Source organism: Colobus angolensis, unplaced genomic scaffold, assembly GCF_000951035.1.
Source record: "Colobus angolensis palliatus isolate OR3802 unplaced genomic scaffold, Cang.pa_1.0 Scaffold103, whole genome shotgun sequence".
Lineage (NCBI taxonomy): Eukaryota > Metazoa > Chordata > Mammalia > Primates > Cercopithecidae > Colobus > Colobus angolensis.
Genome location: NW_012111253.1, coordinates 1,330,837 through 1,343,321, shown reverse-complemented (window position 1 = coordinate 1,343,321; position 12,485 = coordinate 1,330,837). Strand labels below are relative to the sequence as shown.

The following is a 12,485-nucleotide window of genomic DNA, read 5'->3' as shown; positions in this document are numbered from 1 at the left end:
GTATTTTTAGTAGAGACGGGGTTTCACCGTGTTAGCCAGGATGGTCTCGATCTTCTGACCTTGTGATCTGCCCATCTCGGCCTCCCAAAGTGCTGGGATTACAGGCGTGAGCCACCGCGCCCGGCCCTTAAATTTTTAAAGAACTGTGTACTTCACTTTCTGGCTATGTTTGCCTTTTACATGTATTAGGGCCTAGAAGCTGCAAATACTTACAAAAATGGTGAAATCTTACTAAAGATAAATGAGAATTATGATGACCATTATGTGGAACATTCCAGATGAATAAGACTGTTTGTTCATCTAAGAATTGAGTTTAAAAATGAGGGCTTCTGAATCAGGCCTTCCCAGGGATACCTATTGATGTGCAAAAGCTTCTAAAAAGATTTCAAAAATGTTTGCCTCTTTAAAAGATCCCATGTAGAAGGCAAATGAAAAGCTTTAGCAACTAGTTTATAAAAAGATTGAATCTGCCAACCTTTTCACTTAGTTACTATTTTACTCCAAAGGCAAAAAGAAAGCTAGGTAATATTTATAAAAATTAGGCCCGTGGGTAAAGCAGGTTTGCTTCTTTTTCAGAACTATCCATCTGCGTCCAGAAATAGGAAACCCTTTGTCTGCTCTATTTGCTAATGGGCTCTGCCCTGAACTCAGTAATCTAGTTAAGAAACAGAAGCTAAGTTGAAAAGACCGCCTATTGAATTAAATCAGTCTCCAAAATTTGCATTTCTGGTATTTGGCCAGTTATTTTGAAACTCTTTGTAAAAATGTGTATCTATAAAGGAAAATCAGTAGAAATTCTTACAATAGGTGAGAGCATTAGTCCAAATAAACCTCACCTTCTACCATTTTGTCTTAACTGGGCTTCTTAGCATCACCTTTCTGTCTTGGCAAATAACAATATTTGGGCCTGAAATGTAAGTTCTTTGCCTTTGAGATGTAAATTTTCTACCTTGTGTTACCTAGGAACCATCCCTTTCAAAATGCAATTCAGGATAGAAAATTTTTAAATGGTTATTTAAAAAAGGGATGAATAGTAGACTGTGATGGGTTTAAAACAAAGGTGTAATCTACTAATGATTGGATGGATCAGAGGAACTCATTGCTGGTCCCCTAACATTACAAGCTCAAAACCAGTCAGCTCAATTTACTCCAATTTGGAAAAAATTTTAAAGCCAGAAGGCAGAGATTCTGATGGGCAACCCAACTAACAATCACTTAGGGCAATAATCAAGCAGGTCAGTCAAGAAAAGGGCAAGGTCCCTTGACTGAATCCCCCCGTTGGAATGGGTATAATGAGCAAATTCATGTTTTAATGACCAGAACCCAGAGATTGCTGCCTCACGGTATTTTCTACTTCTCATTTTCCCAAACCTTAAAGAATGTCAAAGAATAAAATCTCAACAAATTAAATTGTAAAGATCTAATTGGCTTTTATTAGAATTCATGAACCGGGTAGCATCCAGCCTACAAAATAAACAGGCTCCACCAGGTGTGACAGAACGGTCTGCATTTGCAAGGCAGCACTAGCAGGAACAAGGAAATAGCATAGTAGAAATAGCAGATTGGTTAACATCAGGTTACTTCAGGTTACGTTCCTGGTGTGGATTAAAGCAGAGGGGGCTTCCTCGTCACCATCACGCTGGCTCATGTTGACTGGACCCCCTTTGATCAGTTGCAGTGAATCTCCAGACTTGTTGAAACTGTCCTATTTTTAAGTTCATTTTGATTACATGGACTCCATTCCTGGATGGAGAGGTGAGATCTTGGAGTTCCATTCAACATAAATGTATTGGAAAATTTTTGTTAGATAGGGCTTGTTAATTTTGGCCTTGGACTAGTCCTTTCCCATCTCTGATCCTCTGCTTCCTAACTTGTAAAATACAGATTAAATGCTCCTGACATTATGATTCTAAGAAATGTCAGGATTAGCTAAATTGCTTAATGGCACAATAATATTAGAGTGGAAGATGAGAAGCAAGATTGTTACACTGAGCAAGTATTTTTAACTGATTGAAATGAAAGATAAGAGCTTTTTTAAAGTTTATCTTCCCCTCAACCCTCCCAGCCTCTCAAACCACTGTATCAGCTTGCGAGGGCTGCCATAAAAAAAAAACACAGATTGAGTGGCTTTTTAAATTAACTTATTTGGTGGGTAGAGATAGGGTCTTACTATGTTGTCCAGGCTGGCCTTGAACTCCTGGCTTCAAGCAATCCTCCTGCCTTGGCCTCCCACAGAGGACGGCTTAACAACAGAAATTTATTTCTCACGATTCTGAAGATTAGAAGTCAAAGATCAAGGTGCTGGTGATTTGGTTTCTTCTGAGGCCTCTCTCTTTGCTTGGAGATAGCTGCCTTCTCACTGTGTCCTCTCCTGGTTCTTGTTCTGTGCACGCATCACTGGTATCTCTTATGTCCAAAGGACACCGTGTTCGATTAGACTAACAGCCTCCTTTGAACTCAGTCACCTCTTTAAAGACCTCATCTCCAAATAGTTACATTCGAAAGAAATGGGAGGTAGGACTTCAACGAAGGAATTGGGGGTTACACAATTCAGCCTATACCAATGCCCTATTCTAAGGTTCCTGTTTCAAAACATGGTAGCCAAATACATACTCCTAGGGAGAAAATTATTTTGTTTTAGGACAATTTAAAAATATTTTTATATGGAATACATACTGCAATTTGTTAAATTACATTAGTAATATTTTCCTGTGGCTAACTAAGTCTACCTGGAAAGCTAGTTATCAAAATGAAAAATGATTGTTTCATTTAGTCCTCACCAGTAGTAGTTAATTCGTTTTTTGTGATTTTTGTTAAATGCACTATGTAAGATTTTCTTTAAAATAAGTATATAAAAATCAAATACATCATTAAAATTTTCATTAGTATACAATCCAAAACTAAAAATTTTAAAACAGACTAGCTTCATTTTACATGACAAAGAGCTAATTTTACTGCTTGATCTGACTGGCCGCCCAAAATACTTTTCTTGGAGAAAGACAGTGAATGAGATGTAAGGCTCAAAGGGTTAAACCCTTGAAATATAAAAACACATACTGTCTTAGAATCCCACTTAATGAAGCTTATGTTTGACTAGCTTGCTGTTTTAATTACAATTTCAGGTCTTTTAGAGACAAATTCTATTTTTTCCAGAACAAACATGCATATCCTTATAACACAACAGGAAAGAAAACAAACATTAGATTTTAACTGTTGAGCTTTTTTTACTTTTTGAGCATAGCAGTCAACATTTTTTTTTTTTTTTTATCTTTTCCTTCACAGTCTGGCATTCATCTGATTCATTAGCTTCTCCAATTTGATTGCTAGGGCCATGTTACCTTTAATCTTCAATTTTCCTGACATGAATGCCATTGCTGGTTTTAGTTTCCCTAAAATGAGAAAACGAGAAGAGAGAAAAGCAACCATTAATGCCCTTAGGGATATACTGCTTTAAGAACACTCATTCTAAAAAGAATCTCGAGTTCTACAAACCTCAGAAGCACAGAAATTTCTGTTACAGCATTTTATATCAGTATCTTGGGAATCCCAATTCCTAGACTTAGATGTTAACAATATCCTATAAGAGCTAGCATAAAAACCACAATCAGCAAAAGATTAGAGCAAATGTTTTTACACTAAAAAGATTTTTATACACTAAAGGATACACGGCCCTCTAATGAATTCTCTGGTAAACAAATACTGTCTATTTTAGTTAATTTTCCAACTTATGATAGTTCATTAAACTTTTAACATTTCAAGTTTAAGTTAAAAAAACCAAACAGTGTAAATGAACAAAATATTCTTAAGAAATGATCATTAAAAGTATAGTGTATGGACACAAAATATGTGTTAGCATTACTTTAACCACAGAAATGCCAGGGTATAAAATATGTGAGCATTAAAATAGAATTGTAGCTAATAACAACATGTAATAAATATGAGCTCCATGGAGAGAAGTACATTTGTTATCTGCTACTCTTATTCCAGTGTCAGTATGGGGTCTGTCACATAGTGGAATTAATGAAGAAACAGACTCAAAAAGGATTTTGACTTGCCCAAGGTCACACAGCTTGTATGAGGCAGTGCTGCAATTCAAAGCCAGATATGTCTGCCTTTCATTTATGACTTTTTTTTTCCTTTTCTTTTTTCTTTTGAGACAGGGTCTCACTCTGTCTCCCAGGCTGGAGTACAGTGGTGTGATCATTGCTTACTGCAGCCTCAACTTCCCAGGTTCAGCCGAACCTCCTACCTGAGCCTCCTGAGTAGCTGGACTACAGGCGTGCAATACCGTGCAGGGCTAATTTTTTGTAGAGATGAGATTTTGCTATGTTGCCCAGGCTGGTCTCAAGTGATCCACCTGCCTCCCAGAGTGCTGGGATTACAGATGTGAGCCATCTGGCCCAGCCTCATTTATGATTTTCTGTCTTACATTATGTTAATTGATATAGATGACATATCTCCTAGAAGGCACAAAATGTGTTTGGTATATTAGTAGCCACTCTCCCCACCACTGTGCCCCACACAGGTTCTTTGTAGAGAAAGTATGTGAGTTAATGTATTATATGTATATTAAGCTATTAAATGCCTTTAAATCATTCCAACTAGAGGTTGTTGCAAAGCCTCATAGAGTTATTATAGGTAGAAAGGATCAAGTCCAACTATTTTAATGAATAAACTGAGCTGTGTCCTACTTTAAGACAATGTGATGTTCAAATCCTAATACTAGCAAATAATAAATGAAGGGGCAAATTTTATTTACATGGAGGATACTGAAGGATCTTTATTATTGAAGGAACAGAACAGCCCCTCAAAAAACACAGACATCTGGGTGTCCTTCAGCTAAATCAACTGGATCATGTTCTGTTATTCTACAGTGAAGCCTACCATTCCACCCACCTTACTCACACACATCTTCCAATCAGCTTTGCAAAGCCTTGCCCATAGAGATGAATGGACATCAAATATAACCAAAACCAAAACATAGATAAGAGCAACCTGGAGGAAACAGAATGCAGGCTCAGACGAAAGATAACTAAAGTAGAGTAAATGGAGAACAAATTAAAAATTCCATAATCTCTGCCCTCAGAGATAAAAGAAAATAATACAGCAAGGGATGGAGAACAGGATGCAGGTGGAGAAAGAGGGAAGAGGAGGAGCACAGGAAGGAGAGAGGAAAAGAAGAGGGGATAAAGAGGAAGGAGAGGGGAGAAAAAGGGAAAGGGGTAAAGGCAGCGATACCAGGGAAAGACAGGGGATGGGTTGGATTGACGAGGAGGAAGAAAAACCATCAGAAAACAAGATGAGCTCTTAGAAATTAAAATTTTACTCAACAAAACTAAAATGCAATAGAAAGGAAAAGGAAGGTGAGTCGATCTCCTAGAAGGTGAAAAGAATTATACAAATACATGTGCAATAGGAGAAATGCATGATTAAATCAGATGATCTTTTTCTCCAGAAAGTCAAAAGAGAGAAAACTGAGAGAACTATCAAAGAAATAACATAAGAACTTTTCAAGGGGCTGAAAAAATGACAGAAGACATTTACCTTTTATCACTGTGAAATATGAGACCACCACAGAGAAAGATGTCTCTGATTTCAAAAACTTTCAGAAAGGACAAGGGTAGATAGAAAAGATTAAGAACAACAACATCAAATTCTCAACGATAATCTTAAGATAATAAAGCAATGGCCTCGGCCGGGCGCGGTGGCTCAAGCCTGTAATCCCAGCACTTTGGGAGGCCAAGACGGGCGGATCATGAGGTCAGGAGATCGAGACCATCCTGGCTAACATGGTGAAACCCCGTCTCTACTAAAAAATACAAAAAACTAGCCGGGCGAGGTGGCGGGCGCCTGTAGTCCCAGCCACTCAGGAGGCTGAGGCAGGAGAATGGCGTAAACCCGGGAGGCAGAGCTTGCAGTGAGCTGAGATCCGGCCACTGCACTCCAGCCTGGGCGACAGAGCAAGACTCCGTCTCAAAAAAAAAAAAAAAAAAAATGGCCTCAAAATTCTGAGGGAAAATGAATTGCAACCCAGAAATCTCTACCCAAACAATCAAGAGAGTTGGTAGAATAATAGTGGTTTCAGATACACACAAAAATTTTCTCTAGGGTATCCTTTCTCATGAAACTACTGGAGAATGTGTGCCACCAAAATGAAAATGTAAAGGAAGAAAGAAGACATGGGATCCAGGAAACAGGAGATTCAATGCAGGAGAGAGTTAAATTTCTAGGACAACAGCTGTGTAGCAGGCTTAATGAGCTTCAGGTCTGGATTATAACATGAAGACAAAGGGCTCCAGGGAAAAAATGGACTGACATGAGCTGATACATTTGACAATGTAGAAAACTGCATCAGGAAGCTGTGGGAAGAGTACAGGAAGACTCTGCTTAGTGTCATGGACTGAATGTTGGCATTCCCCACAAACTTCATACTTGAAGCTCTTGCCCTCGGCGTGATGGTCTCAGGAAGTGGGGCCTTGGGCAAATAATTTGGTTTAGGTGAAATCATGAGGATGGAGCCAGAATGATGGGATTAGTGCCCTTATAAGAAAAGGAAGAGAAATAATTCAGTGGCATTTAAGTCCAGCCACAATGTTGTGTACCACCACGCAACACATGTGGTATCTATCTAGTTTCAACACATTTTCATCATCCCAAAATGAAACCCTCAGGGATTCAGCATTAGCAGTTCCCCCTGCCTCCAGACTCTGGCAACCACCAACAGCTCTCTGTGTGTATGGATGCACCCATTCTAGATATTTAATATAAAAGGATTTCTACAATATGTGATCTTTGGTGTCTGGCTTTTTTCATTTAGCATAATGTCCCATGGTATAGCATGTGTCAGTACTTCATTCCTTTTTATGTGACTACTATTTCATTGTGTGTATATACCACTCTTTGTTTATCCATGTATCTCTTAATGGACATTTGGGTTGTTTCCGTCTTTTGCCTATTGTGAATAGCACTGCTGTGAATAGGCATGTACATTTATTTGTTTGAGTGCCTGTTTTCAATTCTTTTGAGTATAGATTTACAAGTAGAAATTGTTATTTGGTAATTCTGTAATTAACTGTACCTATACATCTATGGGTTTAAACCCATGTGTCTATAGTCAACTGATCTTCAACAAGGGTGCCAAGACCATTTAACACAGGAAAAAACAGTCTATTCCACAAATGGTGCTGGGATAACTGGATATCCACATACAAAAGAATGAAGTTGGACTCTCCTACTGTCTACAAAAATTAACTTAAAATGAATCATAAACCTAAATGTAAGAGGTAAAACTCAAAACTCTTAGAAGAAAATATAGGGATAAAGCTTCCTAACCTTGATTTGGCAAATGATTCTTAGATATGACACTGGAAGTAAAAACCAAAAAACATAGGTTGAACGTTAAAACTAAAAACATATGCTTCAAAATATATCACCAAGAAAGTGAAAGACAACCCACAAAAAATGTGAAAAAGCATTTGTAAATCATATATCTGATGAAACGTAACTGAAAATATATGAAGAATTTCTTTCTTTTTTTTTTTTTTTGAGACAGAGTCTCTCTGTCACCTAGACTAGAGTGCAGTGGCATGATCTTGGCTCACTGCAAGTTCCGCCTCCTGGGTTCAAGCGATTCTCCTGCCTCAGCTTCCTAAGTAGATGGGATTACAGGCGCCTGCCACCATACCTGGCTAATTTTTGTATTTTTAGTAGAGACAGGGTTTCACCATGTTGGCCAGGCTGGTCTCAAACTCCTGACCTCAAGTGATCTGCCCTCCTCGGCCTCCCAAAGTGCTAGGATTACAGGTGTGAGCCACTGCACCTGGCCATAATTTCTTAAAACTGAATAATAAAAGACAACCAAATTTTGCAATAGCAGAGGACTTGAATGGACATTTCTCCAAGGAAATACCTTTGATCCATAAGCACATGAAAAAATGTATATCATTTGTCATTAGAGAAATGCAGATCAAAACAACAAGATGCCATTTCACATCCACTAGGGTGGCAATAATGAAAAAACAAAATAATAAAAAAACCCAGAAAAGAAGTGTTGGTAAGGGCTAGGATATGGAAAAATAGAAATCCTTGTACATTGGTGGTGGGAATGTAAATGATGCAGCCACTATGAAATACCTTTTGGCAGTTCTTTGAGAAGTTAAACAGATATTATGACCTAGAAATTCTACTCCCATGTAGATAGCCAAGAGAAAGGAAAACATATATCCACACAGAAACTTGTATATGAATGTTTATTGAAGCATTATTCATAATAGCCAGACAGCAGAAATAACCTAACTGTCCATCAGAAGATGAATGGGTAAATGAATTGTGGCAAATCCATATAATGGAATAATATTCAGCCATAAAAAGAAATGAGGTACTGATACATGCTACAGCTTGGATGAACCTCAAAAACATTATACTAAGTAAAATAAGTCAGATGCAAAAAATCACATATTGTATGATTCCATTTATTTAAAATATTCAGAATATGCAAATCAATAGAGAAAAAGCAGATTAGTGGTTGCCAGGGGGAGGTGAGAATGAGAAGTGCTTACTTACATATGGTACAGGTATTCTTCTGCAGTGATGAAAAAATTTTGAAACCAGGGAGAAGTAGTGGTTGCACAGCATTGTGAATGTTAAATGTCACTGAACTGTACACTTTAAAATGACTAATTGCGGCCGATTGTGGCCAGGCGCGGTGGCTCACGCCTGTAATCCCAGCATTTTGGCAGGCCGAGGCAGGCAGATTGCCTGAGGTCAGGAGTTCGAGACCAGTCTGGCCAACATGGTGAAATTCTGTCTCTACTAAAACTACAAAAATTAGCCAGGCGTGGTAGTGGGCTCCTGTAATCTCAGCTACCCAGGAGACTGAGGCAGGAGAATTGCTTGAACCCAGGAGGCAGATGTTGCAGTGAGCCGAGATTGCGCCACTGCACTCCAGCTGGGCTGACAGAGCGAGACTCTGTCTCAAAAAATAAAATACACTTTAAATGGGTGAACTGTATGGTATATGAATTATATCTCAATAAAGCTGTTTTTAAAAAGCTATTGACATACAACAAGAAATTGAATTGTTAATTAAAAATATTCCTACAAAAAAATCCCAGCTACAAAATGGCTTCACTGGTTAATTCAAATGATATAAAATCAAAACACAAAAATTAAGTATAGGTCTATATACCAGAAACAGGCAATTTGGAATAAACAACAATAATTTCATTCACAGTAGTAAAAAAGAATAAAATATTTAGAGGGAAAAGCATGAACCATAAGAGGAAAAAATAATAGATTAAACTTGATCAAAACAAAAAACTTTTGTAATACAAAATATACTATTAAGAAAATGGAAAGAGAAGCCACATACTGGGAGAAAATATTTGCAAATCACATATCCAATAAAGAACATGCATCCAGAATTTATAAAGAATCTTACAACTCAATATTAAAAAGATGACTCAATTTTACTTTAGTGTGTGTGTGTGTGTGTGTGTGTGTGTGTGTGTGTGTGTAGAAGCAGGGTCTCACTATGTTATTCAGGCTGGTCTCATACTCCTGGCCTCAAGTATCCTCTTTCTTTGGCCCCCTCAAAGTGTTGGAATTATAGGCATGAGCCACCATGCCTGGCTGACAACTCCATTTTAAAATGAGCAAAGACTGAATAGACAATTCACCCAATATAAATAGCTATTAAACACATGAAAATCTGTTTAACATCATTATCAGTAAGAAAACGCAAATTAAAACAACACTAGGCATGGTGGCTCGTGCCTATAATCCCAGCGCTTTGGGAGGCTGAGGTGGGTGGATCACTTGAGGCCAGGAGTTTGAGAGCAGCCTGGCCAACATGGTGAAACCCCACCTCTAGTAAAAATACAAAAATTACCTAGGTGTGGTAGTGCATGCCTATAATCCCAGCTTCTTGGGAGGCTGAGGCATGAGAATTGCTTGAACCCAGGAGGTGGAGGTTGCAGCGAGCCAAGATCATGCCACTGCACTCCAGCCTGGGAGACAGAGCAAGACTCTGTCTCAAAAAATAAACAAACACATAAATAAACATATGAGATACCACTACACGCCTACTAGAATGGCTATAATAAAAAAGACAACAAGCCAACTCTGAGTGTACTGCCTATGAGTTACCCCTGCTCTGCAGGGAGCAGTTAAAGAAAATGTTTTTAAAAGACAACAAGTGTTGGTGAGTAGGTAGAGAAAATGGAACCTTAATACATTGCTGATGGGACTATAAAAACGGTATAGGCACTGTAGCAAATAGTTGTAGGTTCTTAAAAAGTTAAATATTGGCTTACAGTGGTTCTCACCTGTAATCCCAGGACTTTGGAAAGCTGAGGTGGGAGGATTGCTTTAGCCCAAAAGTTCAAGACCAGCCTGGGCAACAAAGCGAGACCCTATCTCCATTTTATTTTAAGTAAAAAAAAAAAAAAGGTAAATATCAACTTACCATATGACCTAGCAATTCCATTCTTAAAAATCTACCCAAGAAAAATGAAAACAAATATCCATACTGATACATGTATGAGAATGTTCATAGCAGCAATATTCATAATAGCCAAAAACTTGAAACAATCCAAGTGTCCATCAGCTGGTGAGTGAAAAAACAACATGTGGTATATCCATACAATGGAATACTATTCAGCAATAAAAAGGAACCGAACTACTGATACCAGCTACAACATATATATGAATGAATATCAAAAGCCTATGCTAAGTAAAAGGAGCTAGATGCAAAAGACTATACACTGTTTTATTCCATATATATAAAATGTCCAGAAATAGCAAATTTATAGAGACAGAGAGCAAATTAGTATTTGGCTGGCTAGGGGGTTGAGAGTGGAAATAGGATCGACTGCAAAGAGACATGAGAGAATTTTTTGGTGTGATGAAATGTTCTCATAACATACAGTCTATAAGTGGACTGTAGTTATGGCTGTGCAACTATAAATTTATTAAAAATCATTTATACTTAGGATGGTAAATTTTATTGCATGTGAATTAGACTTCAACAATACTGTTTTAACAAAAGGTTTTTTAAAAAGCTAGTAAGCTCAATGTTTTACACACACACACACACACACACACACACCCCTCCTCAGGTAAAGTAATATTGCTCAATTTACTTTATTTCTATCATACTGCTCCACCATATAGTGGCCTCTATTGGCCAAAAGGAGAGATTCCAATTAGTTGGTTACTAGTTGCTTTATTTTTTTATTTTTTATTTTTTATTTTTTTGAGACAGAGTGTCAGTCAGTCACCCAGGCTGGAGTGCAGTGGCTTGATCTCAGCTCACTGCAACCTCTGCTTCCAAGGTTCAGCCTATTCTTGTGCCTCAGCCTCCCAAGGAGCTAGAGTTACAGGCATGTGCCACCACACCCGGCTAATTTTTGTATTTTTGGTAGAGACAGGGTTTCGCCCTGTAGGCCAGGCTGGTCTCAAACTCCTGACCTCAAGTCATCCATCTGCCTTGGCCTCCCAAAGTGTTGGGATTACAGGCATGAGCCACCATGCCTGGCCTAAATTTTTATATTTATAATGTATCCACTATATAAACTAGGCATAGAAATGGCTACGGTTTCGTCAAAGAGAATTCTTAGGATATAAAGTCTAAGTTGTGCCCATTTAGAGGAAAGCAGATGGGAAAAACAGAATAAAAGGACCTAAGAAGCACAAGTAAACTCACTTGCTCCCGATCTAAACCATACCTGTAAAATATACTTGATAACTTTTTTAAAAATAATTCATATAACTGACTGTCCTCATCCAGTGAACTCAAGACCACATTCAAAGAAAGATACCAATAAAAAGCCTATTATTTCAAGTGTATGCTACATAAGTGAAATGTAAATTAAAGAAAGAAGTCACTTGATTTCTTCACCTTTGGAGGGCAGACTAGCATAAGCTTTGGAGTTAGCTTGGATTCAAATCCTAGCTCTATTTTCTCATTCATTAGCTGACCTTGGGCTTATTATTGAATTTATCAAAGCCTCAGTACTTACTGCTATAAAATGGAGAACATATTTTATTGGAAAGGACTGTTGGGAGTATCACTTAACCTATAGCAATCATATAATAAATAAATCATACATAATTACTGTTATTTCCATTTAGAAGTTGACAATAAATTTTTATTTTAAATGGTCTTCATGTTAAATACTTGTAAGAAACCAATTCACCAATTCATTGAGCATTTATTAAATGTGTCCAAAGAACTGTGTTTAAGCTCTATGGAGAGATAGTTGTTGAAATACTGAAGAAACACTAAACTATTAAAAATCACTAAAGGGGCCGGGCATGGTGGCTCACGCTTGTAATGCCAGCACTTTGGGAGGCCAAGGTGGGTGGATCACCTGAGGTCAGGAATTTGAGACCAGCCTGGCCAACATGGTGAAACCCTGTCTTTACTAAAAATACAAAAAATTAGCCAGGCATGGTGGTGGGCACCTGTAATCCCAGCGACTCTG

General features: G+C 38.0%; 1 protein-coding gene across 1 annotated transcript in view; it reads right to left on the bottom strand.

The window, feature by feature from the left end:
* Positions 1-1,413: 1,413 nt before the first annotated feature.
* Positions 1,414-12,485, bottom strand: part of HSDL2 (hydroxysteroid dehydrogenase like 2) — an 85,654-nt gene continuing 74,582 nt past the window's right edge. Inside the window, exon 9 of the mRNA XM_011941820.1 lies at positions 1,414-3,389. Coding sequence (XP_011797210.1) covers positions 3,277-3,389 — 113 coding nt within the window. The 3' untranslated portion in view covers positions 1,414-3,276. The remainder of the gene's footprint in view (positions 3,390-12,485) is intronic.